We start from the raw sequence: 26,165 nt of genomic DNA, 5'->3' as shown, positions 1-26,165 counted from the left end.
GGAAAATGGAAAGTTATCTGCAAAGTTCTGAGTCATCTATAAAGGACAACATTGGGAAGAGTTCATTGCTTCACGCTCCAGCCCTACAATCAAAAGGGGGGGGGGGGGGGCAGAGAGAACTCAGCAAGTTGAGAAAATATTGGGAATCAAAAACTGAGTCAACTTGCATGATAATGAGATTCCCAGGGCTCAGCTTATCCTGGGGGAGACAACATGAACGTACCCATCAGAAACAAGTAGAGTGCTGACGGAAAGCATCTTCAGAACAGCATGGTTCTGTGGGAAGAACTGGATTGGGCATCAGGAAACCTGATTTCTGATTTCAAATTTTGACTCTGCTATTTACATCTCTTATCTCCATGGCTTTCCATGAGTTTCCCCCTTCTCACCTCCCCTTTCCACTCCCAAACACACACACACACACACACACACACACACACACACACACACACACACACACACACACACACACACCCCATCCCCATACCTGAAATGAACTCCCTCCTCATTTCTGCCTCTTAGAATTCCTTCTTTCCTTCAAAGCTCAATTCAAGTTGACCTTCTACATTGGACTTTTCCTGATTTCCCTCCCACCTTCCAGTTGTTAGTGCCTTTTCAGGTGATAAGAAACCCAGACAAAGAAGGAAAGGAAAGGGAGATATCAAATGATGAACATAAAGGAGTTTCCAGAGAGCTCAGCTTTGGGGATAGTTAGGTGTGGTTTAAGGAAAAAGAGGGTAACCCAAACATCTCAGAGTTCCCTGGGCCCCATGGCACCTAGTCCTATACCAAATAGCAACCCACCTCCCAATCCTTTCCTAGAATTTCAAAGAATAAGAAGATGAACCCTCCATTTAGGCAACTAGATTATTCAGAGGATGGAGCACTGGGCATGGAGTGAAAAATACATTGCCATATTCAGGAACATTTGAATTAAAATCCTGCCTCTTATACTTACTAGCTGTGTAACCACGGACAAGTCACTTAAACTCTGCCTCAGTTTCCTCAACTGTAAAGTTAGAATCATAATAGCACCTACCTCCCAGGGTTGTTGTCAGATTCAAACAAGATAATATTTGTAAAGTGTTTGGCATATGGTAGATCCTCATTAAGTCTTTGTTTTCCTCCCTCTAATCTCATTGATAGCATTTGTCTTCACAATTTTCCCAGATGATGTGGACAGTCATAAATCTTTACCCAGGAGTAACCTAGAGTACAAGATGTTCCTTTGATGAATCAGCATTTAGTTGGATTTTTAAGACTAGAAAATTACAGTTAAATACGATTAGTTTCCTTCTCTGTAAAATAATCCCTGTAGGACCTCCTTTACAGGTTTATTGAGAGAATCCACTTAGAATGGCATCTGCAAAATCTCCAGAGCTAGACGGATTTAAAGTGAATTCTACCAGACATTTAAAAAACAATTATTTTCAATGCTATGTAAACTATTTGGAAAAATAGGAGGAGTTTTACCAAATTCTTTTTATGATACAAATATCATACTCATACCTAAACCAGGGAGAGCCAAAACAGAGAGAAAATTATAGACCAATTTCCCTAATGAATGTAGATGCAAAAAAATTTAAATAAAATATTAGCAAAGACATTACAACAACTTATGATGATAATCACACATGATGACCAGGTGAGATTTGTTTAAGAAATGCAGGACTGATTCAATTTTAGGAAAACTATCAGCATAATTGACCATGTTAATAACAAAATTCAGAGAAACCATATGATTACCTTAAGGGAAGGAGAAGAAGCTTTTAACAAAATACAACACGCCTTCCTATTAAAAATGGACTAGACAGCATAGGAATAAATGGAGTTTTCCTTAAAATAATAGGTATCATCTATCTAAAACAATTAGCAAGTATTATATACAATGGGGATAAGCTAGAAGAATTTCTAATAAGGTCAAGGGTGAAACAAATATGTCCATTGTAACCACAGTTATTCAATATTATAATAGAAATGCTTGCTTTAGCAATAAGAGTAGAAAAAGCAATTGAATGAATTGTAATATGCAGTAAAGAAACAAAGCTATCACTTTTTGCAGATGATGTGATGTAATACTTAGAGAATCCTAGAGAATCAACTAAAAAATACTTGAAATAATTAACAACTTTAGGAAAGTTGCAAGATATAAAATAAACACACATAAATCATCAGCATTTCTATATATTACTAACAAAGCCCAACAGCAAGAGATAGAAAGAAAATTCCATTCAAAGTTACTATAGACAATTTAAAATACATAGGAGTCTATCTGTCAAGATCAACCCAGGAACTATATGAGTACAATTACAAAACACTTTGCATGCAAATAAAGTAAGATCTAAATAATTGGAAAAATACCAGTTGCTCATGGGTAGGCTGAACTAACACTACAAAAATGACAGTTCTACCTCAATTAATTACTTATTCAGTGCCATACCAATCCAACTACCTAAAAAATATTGCATAGAGTTAGGAAAAAACAATAGTAAGATTCATCAAGAAGAACAAAAGGCCCAGAGTATCAAAGGAATTAATGGAAAGAAATGCAAGGTAAAGTGACCCAGCCATATCAGACATTAAATTGTATTATAAGTCAGAAATCATCAAAACTACCTGGTACTGACTAAGAAATAAAGTAGCCGATCAGTGGAATAGTTTAGGTACACAAGACTCAGCAGTCAATGTACAATTTGATAAACTCAGAGTCTCCAGATTCTGGGATAGGAACTCACTATTTGACAAAAATGGGGGAAAACTGGATTGAGAGTATGGCAGAAAGTAGGCATAGACCAACATCTTACACTATATACCAAGATAACATCATAATGGGTATACTATTTAGACATAAAGACTGATACTATAAGCAAATTATGATAGCAAGGAATAGTTTAGCTATTCAGATTTATAGAGAATGGAAGAATTTATGACCAAACAAGAGAAAGAGAAGTGGAAAATCGATCATTTTAATTACATTAAATTAAAAAGATTTTGCACAAAGCCAATGCAACCAAGAAGAAAAGCAGAAAGCTGGGAAAGAATTTTTACATCCAATATCTCTGATAAAAGCTTCATTTCTAAAATATGTAGAGAACTAAGTCAAATTTATAAGAATCCAAGTCATTCCCCAACTGACAAATAACCAAATTTCAGAGGAAGAAATCTATAGTCATATGAAAAAAATGCTCTAAATGACTATTAATTAGAGTAATGCAAATGAAAACAATTCTGAGGCCCCACATCACACTTAACAGATTGACAAATGATGTAACAGGAAAATGATAAATGTTAGAAAAGATGTGGGAAAATTGTAACACTAATGCATTATTTGTGGAGTTGTGAACTGATCCAACCATTCTGGAGACCAATTTGGAAGTACACCCAAAGGGCTATCAAACAGTGCATGCCCTCTGATACAGCAATACCACTCCCTCCCTTTCTCCTTCTCTCTCTCTTTTTTTTCTATTTTAAAGCTTCACTAATTATTTTCAGACCTCAGAACTAGCTTTTTCCACAATGTCTCTGCCTAGTTTACTTCTGGAAGCTTTCAGAATAGTTTGCAGTCACTGAGCCTTAGCATAGCCCTGCAAGATAGTAATTACTTCACATCTACATAAAACAGTGCTTTCTCCCACAGTGACAATGCAAGGCAATCGAGGCAGTGTTTGATGCTGAGGTCCACAGATTGACTTGTCTAAGGTGACGCAGCTCAAGAGTGGAAGAGTTGGAACTGGAAATCAGGTGTTTTGACCCCAATTCCAGGATTTGTTGTTGTATACAACACTACACCATGGGCCACTAGAGAAACATGTGATTTTCACCAAGAAATTTGTTATGAAATTTCTATTCCATAAAGCCCCATGTCTAATGACAGCAGTTATGTAACAAATGTCTGAAATTATTTGGTTAATTCCTCTCTTTACCCCCATTCCTCTTGATAAGTATCAATCAGTATTGGGTAGTTAAGACTCAGAGTCAGGTAAAAACTGAAAAAAAAAAGGAAGGTACTGATGCTCATGGTGAGTATTGAGCCATACAGGGCAAAACTTTGCCTGTGAACTTATTAATTTTTAAGTTCAGTAATACAGTATTGATCCAGGCATTTATACCAGGCAATCTCAAAAGTCTAAAAAGCAATCCTAAGTCAATCATCTATGTACTCTATCTAACAGAATAGACAGAGCTACCCCAGATGCTCAACCAAACTGCTATATGAAAAATTCATTCATTCATTAAAATTCACTCATTCAACAAAGATGTCTTGAACAAGTGCTTATGCAAAGGTTGAAAGTAATAGTTTAGACTACATGGGGAAATGCAGCAAGGGCTAGCAGGAAAAGAAAGAGATTTGAAAGGAGAACATCTGGGGACAAAAAAAAATATTCTCTGGATTTCCTCATCTGTTAATCAGTCAGTCAATAAACATTTACTACCTGCCTACTGTGTATAAGAAACTGTTCTAATCACTGAAAATACAAAATACCAAGGACAATCCCAGCTCAAAGGAGCTTACAGTCTAATGGAGCAGTCACCAAGCAAGCAACTGTATACCAACAAGATACAGGCACAGTAAATTGGAAAACATCTCAGAGGGGAGGCAGGAAGATTAAAGAGGACTGGGAAAGGCTTCTTGCTTTAGTTTAGACTTGAAGGAAGTCAGGCAAGCCTGGAGACTGAGGTGAGTAGAGACAGTATTCCAGGAGCATCAGGGACAGGGAGAAGAAAACTACAGGAGTTGAGAGTTTGAGTGTTGTGTGCAAGGAAAATGAGAAGCCAAGTATCACTGAATTAATACTCCAGTGCATTGAGGAATATAATATATAGGACTAGAAAGGTCTTATACAATAAAAGCTTACGATCAGAGTTGTTTAATTTAACCTTTTGTGTCATGGAACCCTTTGGGAGTCTGGTGAAGATTTACAGAACGCTTCTCAAAATACTTTTTTTCAGTTCATAAAGTAAAATACATGGTCTTATAAAGGAAACCAGTTATGTTGGAATAATGTTGTATTTCTTTTTCTCAGCCAAGTTCCTGAACTCTCTGAAAATTATTCATGTGCTCTCTGACTTGGTTGATCTTTAATGTTTCTTCCGGTATCCACACATAGCTGCCAAAGTGAATGCCCCCACTCCATCATCAGTGAACTCCAGTGACTTCCTATCTCCTGTAGGATCATATATATGTGTGTGTTTGTGTAACACTTAAAGTCCTCTACAATCTGGCTTTTCCCTTCATCCATTCTTTATTCCTGCCAAAAATGGTCTTCTTGTCATTCCTCTGCCTATGGACAGTTGGCTGTGTCCCCTGCCAGGAGCACACTCCCTCCTCTTTTCCACCTCTGAATCTCTAGGTATTTTTCAAGTCTCTGTTCAAGTTCTTCTTCTTACATGAGGCTCTTCCTCATCCCCTCCTTAATGGTGCCTCTGCTAAAATATTATCTGGAATGAATTTTGTACCCATTTGTATATAAACATACTGAGTTCTCCAATAGAATAAATGACCCTTGAATGTCAGTTGTTTTCTCTCTAGCTTTGTATTACAAGTTCTATTTGGCCCCTGACAAATAGTAACATTAATAAGTGATTGTTGATTGGTTTATTAGGAGGACAGTGACGTATTACAGTCTGTGGTTGACAAGAAAAGGGGAAAGCAGAGGAAAATAATAAAAAGCAAAGGCTGCAGAAGATTTGGAGAGGTCATGTCACTTAGCTATACTGAACAGCACACTACAAGTTACCATCTGAAGACTGACCTTGGAAGCCTGATGGAGCTGGGCTTTGGGACTGTCACAAAATCACTTATGTCTGACCCTAACTTGGTTCACCTGGAAACTAGAAATTGCACCAACTTGTATTAGGTATTCAACAGATCGACTGTGAGAAAAATCTTTTGTAAATTGCAAAGCAGTTTTGCAATAGGAGCTGTTTTCTATCCAGGGCAGGGGCAAAATATGTCTGCAAATCTCAGTAGTTGTCCAAAATATCCCAGAAGAGCACAGTGATGGATATTCATTAGTAATTATCTTGAATCAATGTGAAAATATTAAGCTATGTTCATTATACTCTGTTTAATAAGGCAGAGAAAAATGTGATTCTGTTTAGGAAGAAAGCCTTAAAAGCATTGAAATAAAAACTATGTTGCCATTTATCAAATAAGCATCAGTTTCCAGGAAATTCACTCATGTAGAATCTCTCATTGTGTGTTAACATATGTAAATGACACTTTTTATTAAATAGTTGATACTATGGAAAGGGGGAAGACACATGATGTGCAAGAAGATTCATATGAAAACTGATGTAATAATCCCTTTCCCCACTTTATAGCTACATTAGTATAGGCTAGGAATTTTCTTTCTTTAGACCGCTGATTTCTCATGTGAAAAATATGGGGGTTGAACTACGTGACCTTTTTTAGATCCCTCCCATCTCTCAATCGTATGTGTAGGGACAACTCACGAGATCTATTTTAAAGGTGAAACCAAGAGAGGGTCATTTGTAAATCTTGGGTGTTTTCAGTAAAACTGGCATTTTATACACTCTATATGATTTAATCCAGTGAGAAATCATTCAATATCTTTAGTTAAAAACTCCTGACATTCACATCTGAGAGATTAAAACAGATTAAAATATTTTTTTCCCATTCAAGTCACCTACTTGAACATCTGGGAGTCAAGATGACGAGTAAACTGTAAATACTCTCACCCTCCCTTGTTGACCTTGAAAAAAACCAGAGAATATTGCCCCAGGAAAAAAATCGGGAATAGTGGGGCCACCAGAAGGGGTACAGCAGTCTTTTAACTCAGGAAGCTAATGAGATAGAAGGGAAGGGTACCTCCTGCTGTGGCTGAAGGCATCCCAGCAAGCCCCAACTCAGTGGACCAGCAGGAGATCCTGAGCTCCAGGGGGCTGAACCCATAAGCACCAACACAAGGACCACAGGTGTATCTTAGAACCTCCAGGAGAATTGGGCATACACTTGCACAGACTTGGCTCTCCAGCTGATGATCCTGCCCATGCTCTAGCACATAAGGGAGGAGGAGACCTCCAGCAGGCAGAATACCCCTCTCCCACACTTCACACTATGAGCTTCAAGGTAACCCTGGGGAATCTCAGATAGTCTTTAGTTGGACTTGGCCTTAGCAAACACCAGTCAGCTCCACACAAGTCAAGCTGCAGCATTATATCTGTGTTTGTCCTTTGCTGCTGAAGAAGACCATGCCATCAGAGAAATAATGACATGACTTACACTTGACTTTGTTTTGAGTGAGGGAGAGCTGTGCAGGTCACCAGCCTCACTTCTTCTCCAGAGCCATCTGAATCCAGTGACCAGATATTTATCAGGATGACTGGAGGTGACCCAGGATGAGGCAGCAATTGGGATTAAGTGACCTGCCCAAGGTTGCACAGCTAGTGAGTGTCAAGTGAATGAAGTGAGATTTGAACTCAGGTCCTCCTGACTCCTGCACTGGTGTTCTATTCACTGCACCTCCCAGCTGCCTCTGCAGTATTATATAGCTTCTAGTTGAAAGAACCTTAGACCACAGCATACAAAGCCAGTAAAAAAGGCCCCTAGCTCTCAGCACAAGAAACATGAAACAGAGCCCCATGTGCCCCAGAAGCAGGGATCCACTTTAAGAGGCAGGAAAAAGATAATCACCATGAGAAAGAAGCAAATTGGAAAAGCAAAGATCAGAGCATCTTATTATGGGGACAGGAAAGATCAAAGTACAAATTCATAAAAATGACTGTATTGACACCATACCTACATCTGAAACCTTAGAAGGGAATATGAACTGGTTTCAAGCCCAATGAGCATTCTTGGAAGAGCTCAAGAAGGATTTTGAAAGCCACATTAGAGAGGTGGAAGAAAAATTGATCAATGATTTTGAAAATGCAATTAGCATCTTAAAAAGTAAAATTGGTCAAATGAATAAGGAGGTACAAAACCTAACGAGAAAGCAACTCCTTAAAAGGAACAAACGGACTAATGGAAAAGGAGGTAAAAAAGATAATTGAAGAAAACAGTCCATTAAAAATTAGAATTGGGCAAGTAGAAGCTAATGACTCCATGAGGCATCAAGAATCAAAGAAAATCTAAAGAATGAAAAAAATAGAAGGAAACATAAAATATCTCATGGGAAAACAACTGACCTAGAAAATAGATCCAAGAGAGAAAATCTAAGAATTACTGGTCTACTGTAAAGTCATAATGAAGAAAAGAGCCTGGACAGTATCTTCCAAGAAATGGTCGAGGAAAACTTCTCTGAGATCCCACACAGAGGACAAAATCATCATCAAAAGAATCCACTGATCACCTGAAAGAGATCACAAATTGAAAACGCCAAGGAAAATTGTTACCAAATTCCAGAAATCTCAGGTCAAGGAGAAAATACTGCAAGTAGCCAGAAAGAAATAATCCAAATATTGAGGAAATACAGTCAGGATAACAAAGGATCTTGCAGTTTCTACATTAAAAGATCTAAGAGACTGGGATATAATATTCTGTAAGGTAAAGGATGTTAGACTACAACCAAGGATCAATTATTCAGTAAAAGTGATCACCATCTGTCAGGAAAGGAGATGAGCATTCAATGAAATAAGGGATTTTCAGACCTTACTGATGAAAAGGCCAGAGCTCACTAGAAAATTTGATCTTCAAATACAAAACTTAAGACAGACATAAAAAGGAAAAATCAAGGAATAACAAAACAAAGCCAAAGGAATGAAGAAAATAGCAGACACTGTGAAATATCTCATTTGGAAAAACAACTGACTTGGAAAATGGATCCAGGAGAGACAATTAAAAAAATATTGGACTCCCTGAAAGCCATGATCAACAAAAGAGCCTACTCATCATCTTTCAAGAAATTATCAAGGAAAACTACTCTGATATTCTAGAACTAGACTGTAAAATAGATATGGAAAGAATTCACCAATCACCTATTGAAAGAGATCTCCAAAGGAAAACTCCTAAGTATATTGTAGCCAAATTCCTGAGCTCCCAGGTCAAGGAGAAAATATTGCAAGTAGACAGAAAGAAACAATTTGAGGGGCGGAGCCAAGATGGTGAAGTAGAAAGACGCACATACACATAGCTCCGAACCCACAAACCACAGAACGGCTAGAGGGGACCAACCCAGGGAGAATTCTGCACCCAGAGACCACGGAATATTGGAGCGAGGGAGATTTCTGTTCCAGAGAGACCTCCAAACCTCTCGCGGGGGGTCCTTCGCGCCGTGGACTGGGTGCCGGGACGGGGAGCAGAGGGCAGCCCTGCCACGGCCATGACACCGTGAGGAAAAGATCCGAGAGGACTATGGGGACGGGATCTCCAGTGGCCACGCGGGTCCCCCCACCCACAGAGGGACCTGTAAACCTCTCACAAAAGGTCCGTCGCGCTGCAGATGCGGAGCCCAGCCCGGACCTGCGGCGGCAGCGGCGGCGGCCACGGCTCCGAAAGGCACAGATCTGAGAGGGCTCCGGAGACGGGATCTCCAGCGGCGGCACAAGTCCCCCCACCAACAGGTAGGTGAGAGAGTCTCTTTGGCCGGTTGAGAGGGGAGTGGGGTGCTCCCATGGCTTGGGCCCCCCCAGGAGACAGAAGCTGAGAGGTGGCTACAGACAGGGGCTCCCCAAACAGGCGGGAGCCTGGATCCATTGTGGAAGGTCTGTGCATAAACCCCCTGAGGGAACTGAGCCTGAGAGGCGGCCCTGCCCCTGACCACCTGAACTTAATTCTCACACTGAATAGCAGCCCTGCCCCCGCCAAAAATCTTAAGGTGGGAAGCAGCATTTGAATCTCAGTCCCCAAACGCTGGCTGGGAGGACCAGGAGGCGAGGTGGGTGTGAGGAGAATATTCAGAGGTCAGGTCACTAGTTGGGGAGAATGCCCAGAAAAGGGAAAAGAAATAAAACTATTGAAGGGTATTTTCTCGGAGAAAAGACACTTCCTCCCTTCCTTTCTGATGGGGAAGAACAATGCTTGCCATCAGGCAAAGACACAGAAATCGAGGATTCTGGGTCCCAGCCCACCCAATGGGCTCAGGCCATGGAAGAGCTCAAGAGGAATTTTGAAAATCAAGTTAGAGAGGTGGAGGAAAGACTGGGAAGGGAAATGAGAGGGATGAGGGAGAAGCATGAAAAGCAGATCAGCTCCCTGCTAAAGGAGAACCAAAAAAATCTTGAAGAAATTGGCACCTTGAGAACTAGCCTAACTCAGTTGGCAAGGGAGGTGCAAGGGGCCAGTGAGGAGAAGAATGCTTTCAAAAGCAGAATAAACCAAATGGAAAAGGAGATTCAAAAGCTCACTGAAGAAAATAGATCTTTCAAAACTGGAATGGTACAGATGGACGCTAAGGACTTTATAAGAAAGACAGATATCTCAGAACATACCACGCAGATTCGAAAAATGGAAGATAATGTGAAATATCTTATTGGAAAAACAACTGACCTGGAAAATAGAATCAGGAGAGACAATGTAAAAATTCTGGGACTACCTGAAAACCATGATCAAAAGAAGAGCCTAGACATCATCTTCCATGAAATTATCAAGGAAAACTGCCCTGAGATTTTAGAACCAGAAGGCAAAATAAATATTCAAGGAATCCGCAGAACACCGCATGAAAGAGATCCAAAAAGAGAAACTCCTAGGAGCACTGTGGCCAAATTCCAGAATTCCCAGGTGAAAGAGAAAATATTGCAAGCAGCTAGAAAGAAACAATTCAAGTATTGTGGAAATACAATCAGGATAGCACAAGATCTGGCACCCTCTACATTGAGGGATAGAAGGGAATGGAATAGGATATTCCAGAAGTCAAAGGAACTAGGACTGAAGCCAAGAATCACCTACCCAGCAAAACTGAGTATAATACTTCAGGAGAAAAAATGGTCTTTCAATGAAATAGAGGACTTTCAAATTTTCCTGATGAAAAGACCAGAGCTGGAAAGAAAATTTGACTTTCTAACACAAGAATGAAGAGAACCATGAAAAGGTGAACAGCAAAGAGAAGTCAAAAGGGACTTACTAAAGTTGAAGTGTTTACATTCCTACATGGAAAGACAATATTTGTAACTCTTGAAACATTTCAGTATCTGGGTACTGGGTGGGAGTACACACACACACACATGCACACACGCACACATACATAGAGACAGAGTGCACAGAGTGAATTGAAGAGGATGGGATCATATCTTAAAAAAAAATGAAATCAAGCAGTGAGAGAGAAATATTGGGAGGAGAAAGGGAGAAGTTATATGGGGCAAATTATCTCTCATAAAAAAGGCAAGCAAAAGACTTATTAGTGGTTGGATAAAGAGGGGAGGCAAGAGAAAAACATGAGGTCTACTCTCATCACATTCCACTAAAGGAAAGAATATAATGCACACTCATTTTGATAGGAAAACCTGTCTCATAATACAGGAGAGTGGGGGACAGGGGCACAAGCAGGGTGGGGGGGAGGATAGAGGGGAGGGCATGGGGAGGAGAATGCAATATGAGGTCGACACTCATGGGGAGGGAAAGGACCATAAGAAAATAGAAGTAATGGGGGACAGGATAGGATGGACGGAAATATAGTTAGTCCTATACAACACAACTAGTATGGAAATCATTTGCAAAACTAAACAGATATGGCCTATATTGAATTGCCTGTCTTCCAAGGGGAAGGGGTGGAGAGGGAGGGAGCTAAAGAAGTTGGAACTCAAAGTGTTAGGACCAAATGTAATGTTCTTACCACTGGGTAACAAGAAATACAGGTTAAGGGGTCAAGAAAGCTATCTGGCCCTACAGGACAAAAGAGAAGATGGAGACAAGGGCAGGGAGGGAGGATAGAGGAGAGAGCAGATAGGTCACAGGGGCAATTAGAAAGCTTGGGTCTGGGGGGGAGGGGATAAAAGGGGAGAAAATTTGTAACCCAAAATTGTGTGAAAATAAATGTTAAAAGTTAAATTAAAAAAAAAAGAAACAATTTGAGTATTGTGGAAATACAAACAGGATAAGACATGATCTATCAATTTCTACATTCAGGGTCCAAGGGTTTGGAATATAATATTCCAGAGGTCAAAGGACATAGGATTAAAACCAAGAATCATGTACCCAGTAAAAGGAGTACGATACTTCAAGGGGAAAAATGATCATTCAGTGAAAGAAAGGACTTTCAAGCACTCTTGTTGAAACAATCAGAACTGAATGGAAAATTTGGCTTTCCAATGCAAGCATCAAAAGAAGCATGAACAGGTAAAGAGGAAAGAGAAATCATGAGGGATTAATTAAAGTTGAACTGTTTACATTCCTGCATGGAAAGATCATATTTGTAACTCTTGTAGACTTTTCTCAATATTGGGGTGGTTGGAGGGATTATATACATATAGACAGAGGGGATAGGGTGAGTTGAATATGAAAGGATGCTATCTAAAAAATAAAATTAAAGTGCAAGAGAGGAATATATTGGAAGAAGAGAGGGAGAAATAGAATAGGGCAAATTATTTCACATAAAAGAGGCAACAAAAAGCTTTTTCAATGAAGGGGAAAAGGTGGAGGTTAGAAGGAAAGCATGAACCTTACTCTCATCACATTTGGTTTAAGGAGGGAATAACATGCACACTCAATTTCATATGAAAATCTTTCTTACTCTACAAGAAAGTAGAGGGAAAGGAAATAAGTTGAGGGTGGAGTATTATAGAAGGGAGGGCAGACAGGAGAAGGAGGGGTAATTAGAAGTAAACAACTTTGAGGAGCAATAGGGTCAAAAGAGAGAATATACTAAATGGGGGGCAGGATAGGATGGAGGGAGATGTAGTTAGTCTTTCACAATATGACTTTTGGGAAGTGTTTTGCATAACTGCACATGTATAACCTATATTGAATTGCTTGCCTTATCAGTGGGGATGGATGGGGAAGGAAGAAGGGAGAGTAGTTGGAACTCAGAGTTTTAAATATGAATATCAAAAATTATTTTTACATGGAATTGGGGAATAAGATATACAGGCAATGGGGTATAGAAATCTACCTTACCCTACAAGAAAATATAAGGGATGGGGATAAGACAAGGGAATGGTGTGATAGAAGGGAGGGGATGTTGGGGGAAGTGGTAATCAGAATGCACATTGTCATGGGTTAGGCATAGTGGAGAGACAGGGAGAAAATTTGGAACTCAAAATCTTGTGGAGGTGTCTGTTGAAAAGTAAAAAGAAATTAATTTTTAAAAAAACAAAAAAAATCAGTCTGTTCATATGCTTTAACCATTTATCAGTTGTAGAATGGGTAGTATTCTTGTAAATTTGACTCAGTTCTTTATATATTTTAGAAATGAGGCCTTTATCACAAACACTAGTTGTAAAAATTATTTCACAGTTTTCTTCTTCCCTCCTAATTTTGGTTGCATTGGCTTTGTTTGTGCAAAAATCTTTTCCATTTAATGTAATCAAAGTTACTCATTTTGTATTTCATAATGTTTTCTATCTCTTGTTTGGTCATAAAATCCTCCATTTTCCATAAATCTGATAAATAAAATATTCGTTGCTTCTCTAGTTTGTTCATAGTATCAGCCTTTATACCTAAATCGTGTGTTCATCTGTACTTTATTCTGGTGTATGATGTCAGGCATTGGTCTATGCCCAGTTTCTGTCACACTATTGTCCATTTTTCATAGCAGTTTTTGTCAAACAGTGAATTCTTATTCCAGAAGATGGGGTCATTGGGTTATCAAGCAGTACACTGCTACAGTCATTGACTACTGTGTCTTGTGTAGCTAACCTATTCCACTGATCTACCCCTCTGTTTCTTAACCAGTACCAAGTGGTTTTGATGGTTGTAGCTTTCCAATACAATTTGAGATCTGGTATGGCTAGGCCACCTTCCCTAGCATTTCCTTTCATTATTTCCCTTGATATTCTTAACCTTTTTTTCTTCCATATGAATTTTGATATTATTTTTTCTAGCTCTAGAAAATAATTTTAGGGTAATTTGATTCCTATAGCATTGAATAAGTAAATTAATTTAGATAGAATTGTCATTTTTATTATGTTATGTTAGTTCATGCACAACTCATGTTTTTGTTTTTTTTTTTTTTTCAATTACTTAGATCTGACTTTATTTGTGCGAAGACTGTTTTGTAATTGTCTTCATACAGTCCCTGGTTTTGTTTTGGCAGGTAGACTCCCAAATATTTTATACCAGCTACCTTAACTTTAAATCACATTTCTCTTTCTATCTCTTATTCTTAGGCTTCATTAGTAATATATAGAAATGCAAATAATTTATGTGGGTTTATTTTGTATCTTGCAACTTTGCCAAAGTTGTTTATTATTTCAAGTAGGTTTTTACTTGTAGTGAAGTCTGGAAACTGCCACAGGCACCCGAGATTCAGTCCCTCCAAGGCCTGCTCAGCTCCTGTCTGTGCTGGCGCAGCCCACACTAGAATGAGCTCTGCTCACAGTGTGGCATGATAGACTCTTCCCAAAGACCTTTCAGGCTGTCTTGAGCTGAAGAGTTGCTTCACTCAGTCATTCTCTGGGTTTTGCAGCTGAAGATTTTGTTTAGAGTCATCTTTACAGGCATTTGGCTGGGTTTGGGGGGTGACCACTAGCAAGTCCGTGCTGCTATTCCACCATCTTGGTTCCACCCCCTCCCATTAACAAGCAGTTTTCAGAGGAAGAAGTTAAAACTATTTATAGACATGACAAAAAAAATGCCCTAAATCACTATTGTTTAGAGAGATACAAATCAAAACAGTTCTGCAGCACCACATCACACCTATCAGATTGGTTGACATGACAAGACAGGAAAATGATACATGTTGGAGAAGATGCGGGAGAGTTGGAACACTAATCCATTCTTGGTGGAGCTGTGAGCTGATCCAACCATTCTGGAGAGTAATGTGGAACTATGGTCAAAGGGCTATGAAAATGTACATACCCTTTGACCTGGAAATATCATCTCTAGGACTGTATCCCAAAGAGACCATAAAAATGGGAAAAGGACTCACAAATACAAAAATATTTATAGCAGCTCTCTGTGTGGTGACCAAGAACTGGAAATTGAGAGGCTGTCCTTCAACTGGGGAATGGCTGAATAAGTTGTGATATATGAATGTAACAGAATATTATTTTGCTATAAGGAATGAAGAACACGTGGTCTTCAGAAAAGCCTAGAAAGAATTATATGAACTGATACTGAGTGAAATGAGCAGAGCCAGGAGAACATTACACGCAGTAACAGCCACAGTGTGTAAGGATTGTTTATTTTGACTGACCCCTTCACAGCGATGCAAAGACCTTTATAAAATATTTCCAAAGGACTCATGATGTGAAATTCCATCCACATCCAGAGAAAGATCTTTGGAATCGGAACACAGAATGAAGCAGAATATTTTCTCCTTTGTTACGTTTTGTTTTTCTCATGATAATGTGTAAATGTGTTTAATGTGAGTGTACATGTATTACCCATGTGAACTTGCATGCTGTCTTGGGGAAGGAATGAAAATTTGGAACTTATGGGAGTGATTGGTTGTCATGACACTGAATAAGGAAATTAATTTAGATAGGATTGTCATTTTGTTATATTGGTTTGTTTACCCGGGAGCAATTAATATTTCCCCAATTGTTTGATTTTGGTTTTGTGGGAATTTTCTTGTTTTTGTAATTGTGCACATAAAATTCCTGTGTATTCCTTGGCAAGTAGACTCTTGAGTATTTTTTTATACCATCTGTATTTATTCTATATCAATTTCTCTATCTCTTCTGGATATTCTTATACACATACTGTTGATCTATGTGAGTTTACTTTATATCCTGCAACTTTGCTAAATTTGTTAATTATTTTGACTAGTTTTTTTCTTAGTTGACCTTCTGGGATTCTCTAAGCAAACCATCATATCATTGGCAAAGAGTGATTGTTGTGTTTCCTCACTGAATGCTTATCTTTCTATTTAATTTTCTTCTCTTATAGCCATAAGATTTTATCTTTGCTTCTGAGGATGTTGAAGTCAACACATTTGGTATGTAACATCAAAGTCCCAGATGAATTATATGAGGAATAATAAATTTAATAGGAAAAATCTTCAAGGGAATCTTTGATAACATATAGTTCAACCTGTAACTAACAAGGAGTGCTCTCTATAACTCTGGAAAAAGTGACTATTGATGACAAAACTGAAATTGATTTTTTCAAACTCGTAATGAACCTTAAATTGGCAAATTTGATAACTGTTTTCACAATCCTCTTAGTTTTCAGCACTATAGACAGCAGTTGATTACTGTGGATGATTTTCTTCTCTTGCATCCTCCCTCCTTTCTGGATGATTTTGATATTACCCACTTCTGGTTTCCATTCTGCTTCAGTGACTGGTTCTTTTCAACTGTTTTTATTGACTCATCATCTATATTGTGCCCCATAGCTGTAAATGTCCCCTAGAGGTCTGTCATGGACTCTCTTTGAGGTAGTTAAGAGTCTCAGTTGATAGAGTACTGGGCCTGGAGTCAGGAAGACCTGAGTTCAAATATAGCCTGAGACCCTTACTAGCTGTGGGACCCTGGTCAAGTCATGCAATATCTGTTTGCCTTAATACCAGTGGAAAAGGAAATGGCAAACTACTCCAGTATCTTTGTCAAGAAGAACCAATGAACAGCCTGACATGCTATAGCCCATAGACTCAGGAAGAGTTGGACATGATCAAACAATATACTCTCAATGTATTCATGAGTTACCATTGGCTTAAATACCATATCTATGGAAAAGCCTCCTAGAGCTCCGTATCTACTCTGAGTCTTTCCCCTGATATCCAGTTCCACACTACCAATCATTTGTACCTTTCTGTCTGGATTCCCATGGTGAAACTGAACTCTTTATGCACACCGTCTAACCTTACACTGTGCCAACCATCCTGATTTCTACCAAATGGGTCACCATTTTTCTAGTCTCTTAGGTTCATAAGTCCAATATAACACTTGGCTCCTCAATGTCCCTCATACTCATGTACAATTGTGTGGAAAACTTCTCAGATATGGTCTTTATCCCTTCTAACATGGCCAGCACCTTAATTAAAGTGTTAATCACCACTCACTTGCTTAGAACAATCTCCTAAGTGATCTCCATAACCTAGCTTTTGTTTCATTCCAAAATATCCTCTCCACAGCTGTCAAAGTTGCTTTTCTTAAGAAGAGCCCTGATCTGATCATGTCATTCCCCTACTTAATCAGTTCCAGTGGCTTCCTATTGCCTCTAGGATATAATAGAAACTCTTCTGCTTTTAAAGCCTGTAATTACTTGACCACATCCTATCTTTCCAATCTCATTATTCATCACTTGTTTTCCAGATTTCACAGTTTTGCCAAACATGGTTTTTATCTGTTCCTCACACATTACCCTCCACCACCTATCTCGGTGCCTTTGCCCCAGTCATCCCCCATGCTTGGAACTCCAAGCCACCCTTCCTCCAATACACAACTTAAGTTCTAGGCAACTACCATGATTCTCCCCCCACAGTCTTATATTCAGTTATGGTATCTTTATTTCATAAAATTCCAAATTTCATCATAACAAGTGACATTCATGATTCCTTAATCATTGACTTTAAAGATGTGTGGAGGTCCTGACATATTCTGCTTTGTTTTTCCTCACCTGTTCTGAGAATTTTTATAAATGTTTTAAGAGTATTGATGTCTATTGGTAAATCTCACTTTTCTCAAGTAGCTAATGATAAAAAGGGTCATCCACTGACAAGAACAGAATTACTGACTAGAGTCCTGGGTCATTCTTTACCACTGTGCATGAGTGCAGGCATGCATGCATGTGCACACATGAGCATGCATGCACACACACACACATACGTAGAACATGTAGAGTACTTTGGAGGAGATGTGAGAATATTAGAATACCAATGCACTGTTGGTGGAATGGTAAACTGGTCCATCCATTCTGGAGAACAATTTCGAACTGTTTCCAAAGGGCTGTAAAATGGATGTGTCCTTTGATCCAGCAATACCACTGCTAGGTCTGTATCCCAAAGAGATTTATAAAAAGGGGATACCTGTAGAAAAATATTTATAGCATCACTGTTTGTGGTGGTAAAGAATTGGACTTTGAGGGGATACTCATAAATTAAGGAAAATCTAAACAAGTTGCCATACATCATTGTGATGGGATACTATTGTTTCATGAGAAATGATGAGCAGGAGGACTTCAGAAAAAACTTGGAAGAACTGTTGTATGAAACAATGCAAAGTGAAGTGAGCAGAAGCAGGAAATCATTTTGCATGGTAACAGCAATACTGTAAGATGGACTGTGAATCATTTAGCTATTCTCAGCAATGCAATGATCCAAGACACTATGTTGAAAAATGTTATCCACCTCCTGAGAAAGAACATATAGAGTCCAAATGCAAATCAAAGCATACTTTTTAAATTTTTAATTGTGCCTTTTTTTCTTTTGGTGTCTTTCTTCTTTCACAATATGACTAACATGAAAATTGGTTTTGCATGATTGCACCGCAAAGCCTATATCAAATGGCTTACCTTTTTAACGAGGGAATGGGGGGAGGGGGGGATTCAGAACTCTTATGTAAAATGTTAAACATTGTCTTTATACATAACTAGGAAAAATAAATATTAAAATAAAACATATAGGGGATCTGTGTTCTAGGCACTAGTACCTTTGTGACCTTTGTGACATCAAGACATAACCTCTCTGAAACTCTGCTTCTTCCTATGGGGAACGATTTGATTTCTTCCATTCAGAAAAGAATACCTGTGTTCGAATCCTGCCCTTGTCATTGATTACCTGTGTGACTTTTTCTTCCCTGGACCTCAACTTCTTCCTCTGTAAAAAGAGGGTGCTTTACCAGATGGCCTCTGTGGTTCCTTCCATCTCTGTGTCTATGAGCCTATGATTAGATGTTGTCTAAAATTCCTTCCACCTCCAGGAGTCTAAGCCCAAAATAGCAATAGACTCTAGTCAGCCAAGTATGGTTGGCTATGAAGGCCACCCATGCCCTCTCTTGTACTGTATCATTGATGGCCAACCACAGCCACTGGAAAGTCCTGACTAGTAGAGAAATCTACAGAATAGTTTATGTTCTATTTACTATTATACCCACTCACCACAGACCTGAGGTATAGTCAAGGATTTCTTTTTTCCTTACCAAATAGGTTTCTCCTCCAAATTCCCAGACACACCCCAGTTATCCCTGCTTCAACTTAGTCAAAAGGACTGAGACTCCAAATGAAAAGCAGGAAAAGTATCTCAAGGGACTCGCTCCAAGTCTGATGCCAAATGTGGACAGGATTGTGGGTACGACTTTTATTCTTTCTTTCCTTCTTTTCTTTCTGTGGAAGTTATGTTCCTCTCACCAAGATCCTTCTTCGCCACTATTGCACCCAGTCAGTCATGGGTCTGACCTCCTTTCAGAACTATGGTCAGCCTGCTTAACTAGCCTAATGTCTCCCAGCTGGGTCTTGGTTTTTCTTGGCCTCTTTTTTCTCAGCTGTTTCCACTTCAGTCCCCAGCCTTACAGAGAGTGTGGTGGATCCCCTCACTCCTTGTTCCTCATGACAACTCACAGGGAGGGAATGATAAATCAGTGGGGTAAATATTGTTCTTTCTGGAACAACTTCACCATAGGCCAGAGGTCAGGATAGGGAGCTACAGAAATTCTTCTAGGCTGAGAAAAAAGATGACATGAAAGTCTTCTGAATCACTCCCTCAACTTCCCTTGTGGAAACTGACAAGTGTGGAAATACATAAAATATCACAGAAGCTTATAACTAGAGGAAAAGTTTAAACAATCTAGACGAACCCGTATAGAAACATTTAATCAATAAACATTTATCAAGTACCTTCTGTGTTCCAGGCACAGAGGGTATAAAGCAACAATGAAATAGTCCATGCCCTTAAAGAAACTTTATTCCCAATAAACACTGAGCTTCAGCTTGGAGAACTCCAAGGACATGAAACACATCACTTCCTGAGACCACCCATTCCATTCTAGCTCCCATGGTTAGGCATTTTTGCTAGCATTAACTTTAATTCTACCTCATTGTAACTCAGAAACAGATCTGGGGTCCATCCTCTGAAGCCTTTTTCCCTCTGACAACCCCTCTAAATGTTAAAGAGCTACCATGACCTTTATACCTTTATCCTCACCTAAGTCTTTTCTTCTATAGTCTACATGTCCCAAGACATTATTGAGAAAGCATGACATAATGTGGAGAGGGCAGAGAACCTGGGCTTTGGAAGACCTTAATTGGAATCTCATGAGAGATAGATAATTAGATAGATAAGTAGACAGAGAGAAAGACAGACAGAGAGAGAGAGAGAGAGAGAGAGAGAGAGAGAGAGAGAGAGAGAGAGAGAGAGAGAGAGAGAGAGAGAGAGATGATAGAATATTTATTAAGAGCTTACTATTTACCAGGCATTGTGCTTTGTGCTGAGTGCTAGAGATACAAATAAGCAAGCCATGCTTTAACCTCAAGGAACTTACAATCCAATTGGGAGAAGACAACATTCCCAGAATTAAACATGTCTTTTAGAGCCTTATGAAATGATAATCAGGGGCATGGACTTACCAATCAAAAGAGTGAGACGCAGAGTGAAGGCATCTCTTTCGTGCAATGGTTGCTGGTGAAGAAGTGAAGACATCTCTGGAGTGAGGAATAGGGCTGGAAATGACTGTAGGTAAGTCCTTTCTTCTATCTTTGCCTAGGTTTCCTCATTTGTAAATCAGGATCCTGTTCTTGTTGCCCCCTAGGTCACTTATAGCCCAAAGTCTAGGATTTTATGAATCCATGGTCTTATGTAACAACTGATCATGATCCAGAGGAGAAGGGAGATTTTTTGTCAAAGGAAAAAAGGGAGAATTCTGGTTTCTTGAATTCTACTGGAGGTCGACTCTGGTCTGGCTATTGCCCACATAAACCAAGAAGATTTGCCTCTTCCTCCTCTTCCTCCTTGCCTCTCTCCACTTCGACTCTCATCTAAATTTTAACACCTTGACTAAGAACCCCTTTCACTGAAAACAACAAACTTCTTTCTTGGTAAAGAGGTATGTGAAGCAGCCGTGAAAAATATGGAAATTTTTTACATGATAGCACATGTATAACCTCTATCAAATTGTTACCATTTTAGGAAGGGTTGGGGGAAGGAGAGAGGGAGAAAAATTTGGAACTCAAAATTTTGTAAAAATTAATACTAAAAATTGTCTTGACATGTAATTGGAGAAAAACATTGTCAATAAAAAATAAAATAAAGAGATATGTTAATGTTGATTCTCATGCAGTAATTTGCATGTGTGTGTTTGTATATGTTTGTGTAAGTTTCCATTGGTGTGTGTGTGTGTGTGTGTGTGTGTGTGTGTGTGAAGGACGAGGAGGAGGAAGAGCAGGAGAGAAAAGTGAAGGATGAAAACAGGAGATCTGATGGCTGCAGGTGGCCATAGACCATTATCCCTCGTTCTGAAAAGATCTATTTTCTTCAAGCTTCAAGGCCCAGTACTCCAGAAAACACAAAATCTGCCTCCTCCCCCACTCAGGCCAGAAAATATTTAAGTCAATCCACAAAACAAAACAAAAACCTTCCCCCAAAGTCCTTGGTTAGACTTGAGGTTCTGCCTCCTGATTCCTGAAGGGGGAATGTTTGGGTGAGGGCCAAGCAAAAGGACAGGAGCTGTCCTGCTCCTCTCTGCCTCCCGAGGCAGAATCCCCCTTCCATAGCCTAAGAATGGGAAATGGGGTCCAGAATCTCCTGTCAGCACGGGAGCGGCTTCTGCCTTCTTTCACTCCATCTTCCATGTGACCCTGGAGGAACTCCAGGGCTTATTACATCTGGCACCAGTCACTCAGGTCACCCTGACCCAGAACTTCCTGCATTCCCCAGGCTTGGCAGCCGGACCAACCCTGGCAGGGGGAAAGGGGAGGGGGGAGCTTGGAAGAAAGCTGACAAAGTCTTTATGGCTCAGCCCCCACAGAATCCCTGCCAGCAGACAGGACTGTGCGTTCCTGCTGCAGGCCACTCAGTCTCTTCAGCCAAGTTCTCCCCTTCTCCCTGACCCAAGTCAATGAGCTGAATCCAAGAGTTGCCAATGCACACTCCCAAGTTAAAATGATTTCTGTTTGTATCTATCCCACAAGGAAACAGTCATGCTCTGGGAGAGCAGAAGCTCTCTTTGTCCTTTCTGCTTCCCAGAGACTGATGCTATGCTCTAACACTCAGCAAAGGGGCAAATGTTCAGGACGCAGAGAAGATTTAAGTGCACACACACACACACACACACACACACAAACACCCCAGATACATCTCCCAGAAATGCAAGATCCCCACGGTATACTAAGAAAATGATAGTAAAATTCCAAGGAAAGGAAAAATAGATATGCTGGGTGACCTCAAATCCTACCTTTGGAGGGATGTATGATTTTGCACATGAGAATTTACTTTCCTGTAATTGGAGCAGAAATCAGTCTTCCCTTGCCTTCTCATCCTCTGTGAATATGGGCCAGGTGGTTTCCAAAGACCCTTTGCAGAAGAATCCCCAAGTCTCTGAGGAGGAAGAGACTTTGGAAACCAGGAAGGCCAACCCACACTGAACCAAGATTCTGCTTCCAAAAACTCCCCAACAAATATTCATGTCATGCTTTACTTACAGCTCTTGAGGGCAGAAGATTGCACTCTCTTTTGAGTCAGCCCACTCCCCCTTGGGATATCCTAATGCTTAGGTAGTGTGCCTCTTGGCCTGACTTTGTCCCCAGGTCTGGACTCTGGGGTCAAACAGAACAAGTCCAAAGTCTTTCCTGGTGACATTTCTTGGGATTCCTGAAGATAGTGGTTGTGTATCCTGCAAATCTTTTCTTCTTCAGATAAAGTAATTCCAGAGAACACAACCAATGCACATGAATGAATGAATGAATGAATGAATGAATGAATGAATGAATGAATGAATGAAAATGCATTTATTAAGTGCTTACTATGTGCCAAGCTCTGAGTTAGGTCCTAAAGACACAATACAAGGCAATAATAAATACAGATAAGCAAGATCATGCCTCTCTTCAAACAGCCTCTATTATAATGGAGAAATCAACACATCTCAAGCAGTGGTGACTCTGAAGGAGTACTTTTAGGGCAGGAAGCCAAAGTCTCTTCTGATTCTCTCAATATTTCTGAAACATCAAACCTACAATTGTTCTGCTCATTGGCCAGTCCTCATTTTTGCTACCAAACTCCCTCTCCACTGGCCTCTCAGCCACGTGGAATTTCAATTCTTTAACAATGCTAGTTGTCCGTTATCTATAGCCACAAACTACCACAGGTAGAATGTTGTCACTGAAAAGATGGATGTTGCAGCTGGGAGCAGTCAGGGAATCTACGAACACAGTACAATTAACAAAATAGAGTTAAACCTGCCTTCCACCTCCTCTCCAACAGTTTACTGCAGCTTAGTGTTGCTTGTTCTGATTCAATATTAACATTAATTAAACATTAATAAATTAATTAACATTAACAATTAAACATTAAAAATTGATTAGCATTAACAAATGTTTGCTGATTGGGGATAGAAAGACAAGCAAAAGCACAAATAGTCATCACCCTCTAGGAGTTTAGCAAAAACTGATTGATGTTAATACTCAGAGAATTATGGGAAAAGATTCTCTCAGGAGCTTCATTGCTCACATGCTCTTGAGCAATCCCAATACATGCTTGAGAGACAGCTTGATGGGACATTCCACACAGACTCCTCTATTCTACAAGCCTTTGAGCTCTCTTGTTTCTTCCCATTTGGTTTGACTTCTGTCCATTTGGGAGCATCAGCACTACTCACATGTGCCATGCGCCCTCTAGTACCCTAACACAAGTAAGATAATGGACTAGGACATCAAGAGTGGCCAAAATGCAAGTCCCTCATTGTATAGATTTAGAAAACGAGACCCAGTGGAGGGAAACGAGATGGCCAAGGTCATATAGATGGGCATGCCTTGTCTTCTTGTAGTTCACGTTATTAAACTTCACAGATATATATATATATTGTTTCTTTTTTTTTAATTTAAGGTTGAGGTCAGACTTGCCTTTAGCAAGTCTGTCAGTGCCATTTTCCCAAGAACATGTGCTCACATCGTATCTCTGTGTCACATTTTGGCAATTTTTTCAATATTTCTAACTTTTCATTATTATTATTATTATATGTTATAGTGATGTGTGTTCAGTGATCTTTAATGTTACTATTGCAATTGTTTTAGGGCTCCAAGAACAGCACCTGTGTAGAATGTTGAACTTCATTGATAAGTGTTGCATGTCTTCTGATTGCTTCATCAACCATCTGTCCATCTCTCCCTCTCCTTAGATCTCCCTCTTCCCTGAAACTCAACAATATTGTAATTAGGTCATTGGATAACCTTACAATAATTTCTAAGTGCCCAAGTGAAACGAAAAGTCAATAGATGGCACCAGCTTCATTGTTATTTTATTTTAAGAAATCAGAATAGACACCCCACACTTCAGTAACTATTGCCCTAATCAGCTAGGAGCCATCAATATTAAGTCAAGACCTCCTACCAGCCAAAAGATTAAGACTGGCTAAAGCCTCAGATGATTGTCAGCAATTTCTTTAGCAATAAAGTATTTTTAATTAAGGTAAATACATTGCATTTTTAGATATGGCATTATCACACAGTTAATAGACAACAATATACTATTGACAAAATTTTAATATGCACTGGGAAGCCAAAATAATCTTATGACTCTTGATATTACAATATTTGCTTTCTTGTAGTGATCTGGAACTGAACTTGCAATATCTTGGATGTGTGCCTGTATTGTAAGTGGAATCAATAGAACTTGATAGCAGCACATCTGATACAACTCAGTTATTTCCCATTTACCATGATTTCATTCAGTGCTCTACAATTCCACTGTCTAGAGCAAAACAGAAGCATAAAGCAATAAATGCTCACTGTCAGCCCTCCAGAATGGGAATATTCTCTCTCTACCTTTACCTCTTGACTTCCTAAGTCACACCTATTTTATGAAGCCTTTTCCAATCCCTCTTAATCCTAGGACCTTCCTTCTGTTGATTGTCTCCAGTTTTCCCGCATATGTCTTCGTTGATATGTAGTTGTTTCCATGTGTCTTCCCTATTGACCTGTGAACTCTTTGAGAGTGATTGTTTCTACCTTTTTTTCCACTTCTTAGCATAGTGCCTGGACCATAGTAAGTGCTTACTAAATGCTGGTTGATTAATTAAATGGCTTATCCAACAGACACACAACAATTAAGGTGCTCCTGACTTCAAGGTCAACACTCAACCCACGATGCCATGCTCCTTCTCAATCAGTCCCCAAGCACTTATTAAGCACTTAGCGTGTGCTCAGCAGGCACTGGAATTAGAATTGTTTTTAATGGAACTATCCCTGCCCTTCAGGAGTTTAGATTCTATTGGAAGAGGCAAAAATACTTGTACCAATATAGACAGAATAAATACAAGATAATTATAAGGGAGTTAAGAACAAAGTGCTTAGAAGGTAGGGCACTAGCCCTTGAGAGAGTAGGATCAGGAAAGACAACAAGTAGAAGATGGCACTGTCCAAATAGGTAGAACAGGGCACAGGGATAACTAACAACATCCAGTTGTTTGTCTGGCACACTGAAAGTATGAAGAAGGAGGTGCCCAAGGTAGACTGGAGCCAGACTGTGGAGGACTTTGAATGCCAAGTGTTTCTTCCATCTTGTCTGTAAAGGGACTCCCAAAGATCTTTGAATAGCCAAGTGATAAAATGAGGTTTGTCTACTTCCCAGTAATAAGGGATAAATAACAGAATAGAGATCCAAGAAGCAGTAAGACTCCTGGCCTTAGTAAGAAGTGATGGGAGGCTAAGATAGGATGACAGCAGAGGAGTGGAACCAAGGGGATGGAGTCAAGAGATAATGTACAGCAAGAGAAGTGGGAGAAATCAAATGATGGTAAATGATGAAAGGAGAGAAAACAAAGCCAATAGCGGGAAACTGCAAAGCTCATTGAAGCTTGAAATAGAGGAAAGTCAGAACTTAGTAGTCATTAAAGCCATGCAGAAACGGAATGCACTGCCTGTGAAGAGAAAGGCGTCTCCCTTGTTGACAATCTTTAAGAAAAAGTGAGATGATCGTGTCCCACACATGATGTGGGGGGAATCCTTTTTTATGAGGTGGTGG

General features: G+C 39.6%; 1 protein-coding gene across 6 annotated transcripts in view; it reads right to left on the bottom strand.

The window, feature by feature from the left end:
* The window catches only part of TPRG1 (tumor protein p63 regulated 1), a 290,596-nt gene extending 268,805 nt beyond the window's left edge, over positions 1-21,791 (bottom strand). For 3 of the 6 annotated variants that reach the window (XM_072618836.1, XM_072618837.1, XM_072618838.1), the window contains exons 1-2: positions 20,561-20,648; positions 1,040-1,208 (exon numbers count right to left, since the gene is read on the bottom strand). Coding sequence is in view for 1 of the 6 variants with exons in the window: in XM_072618834.1 (XP_072474935.1) it covers positions 20,561-20,633 (73 nt within the window). In the remaining 5 variants the exon portion in view is untranslated. Of the gene's footprint in view, positions 1-1,039; positions 1,209-20,560 lie in introns of all 6 variants that reach the window. The other 3 variants (XM_072618834.1, XM_072618840.1, XM_072618842.1) reach the window with 3 other exon arrangements.
* Positions 21,792-26,165: the final 4,374 nt, after the last annotated feature.

Source organism: Notamacropus eugenii, chromosome 6 (genome assembly GCF_028372415.1).
Source record: "Notamacropus eugenii isolate mMacEug1 chromosome 6, mMacEug1.pri_v2, whole genome shotgun sequence".
NCBI classification, from domain to species: Eukaryota; Metazoa; Chordata; class Mammalia; order Diprotodontia; family Macropodidae; genus Notamacropus; species Notamacropus eugenii.
The sequence above is the reverse complement of the archived record's forward strand: the minus strand, read 5'-3'. Positions and strand labels throughout refer to the sequence as shown.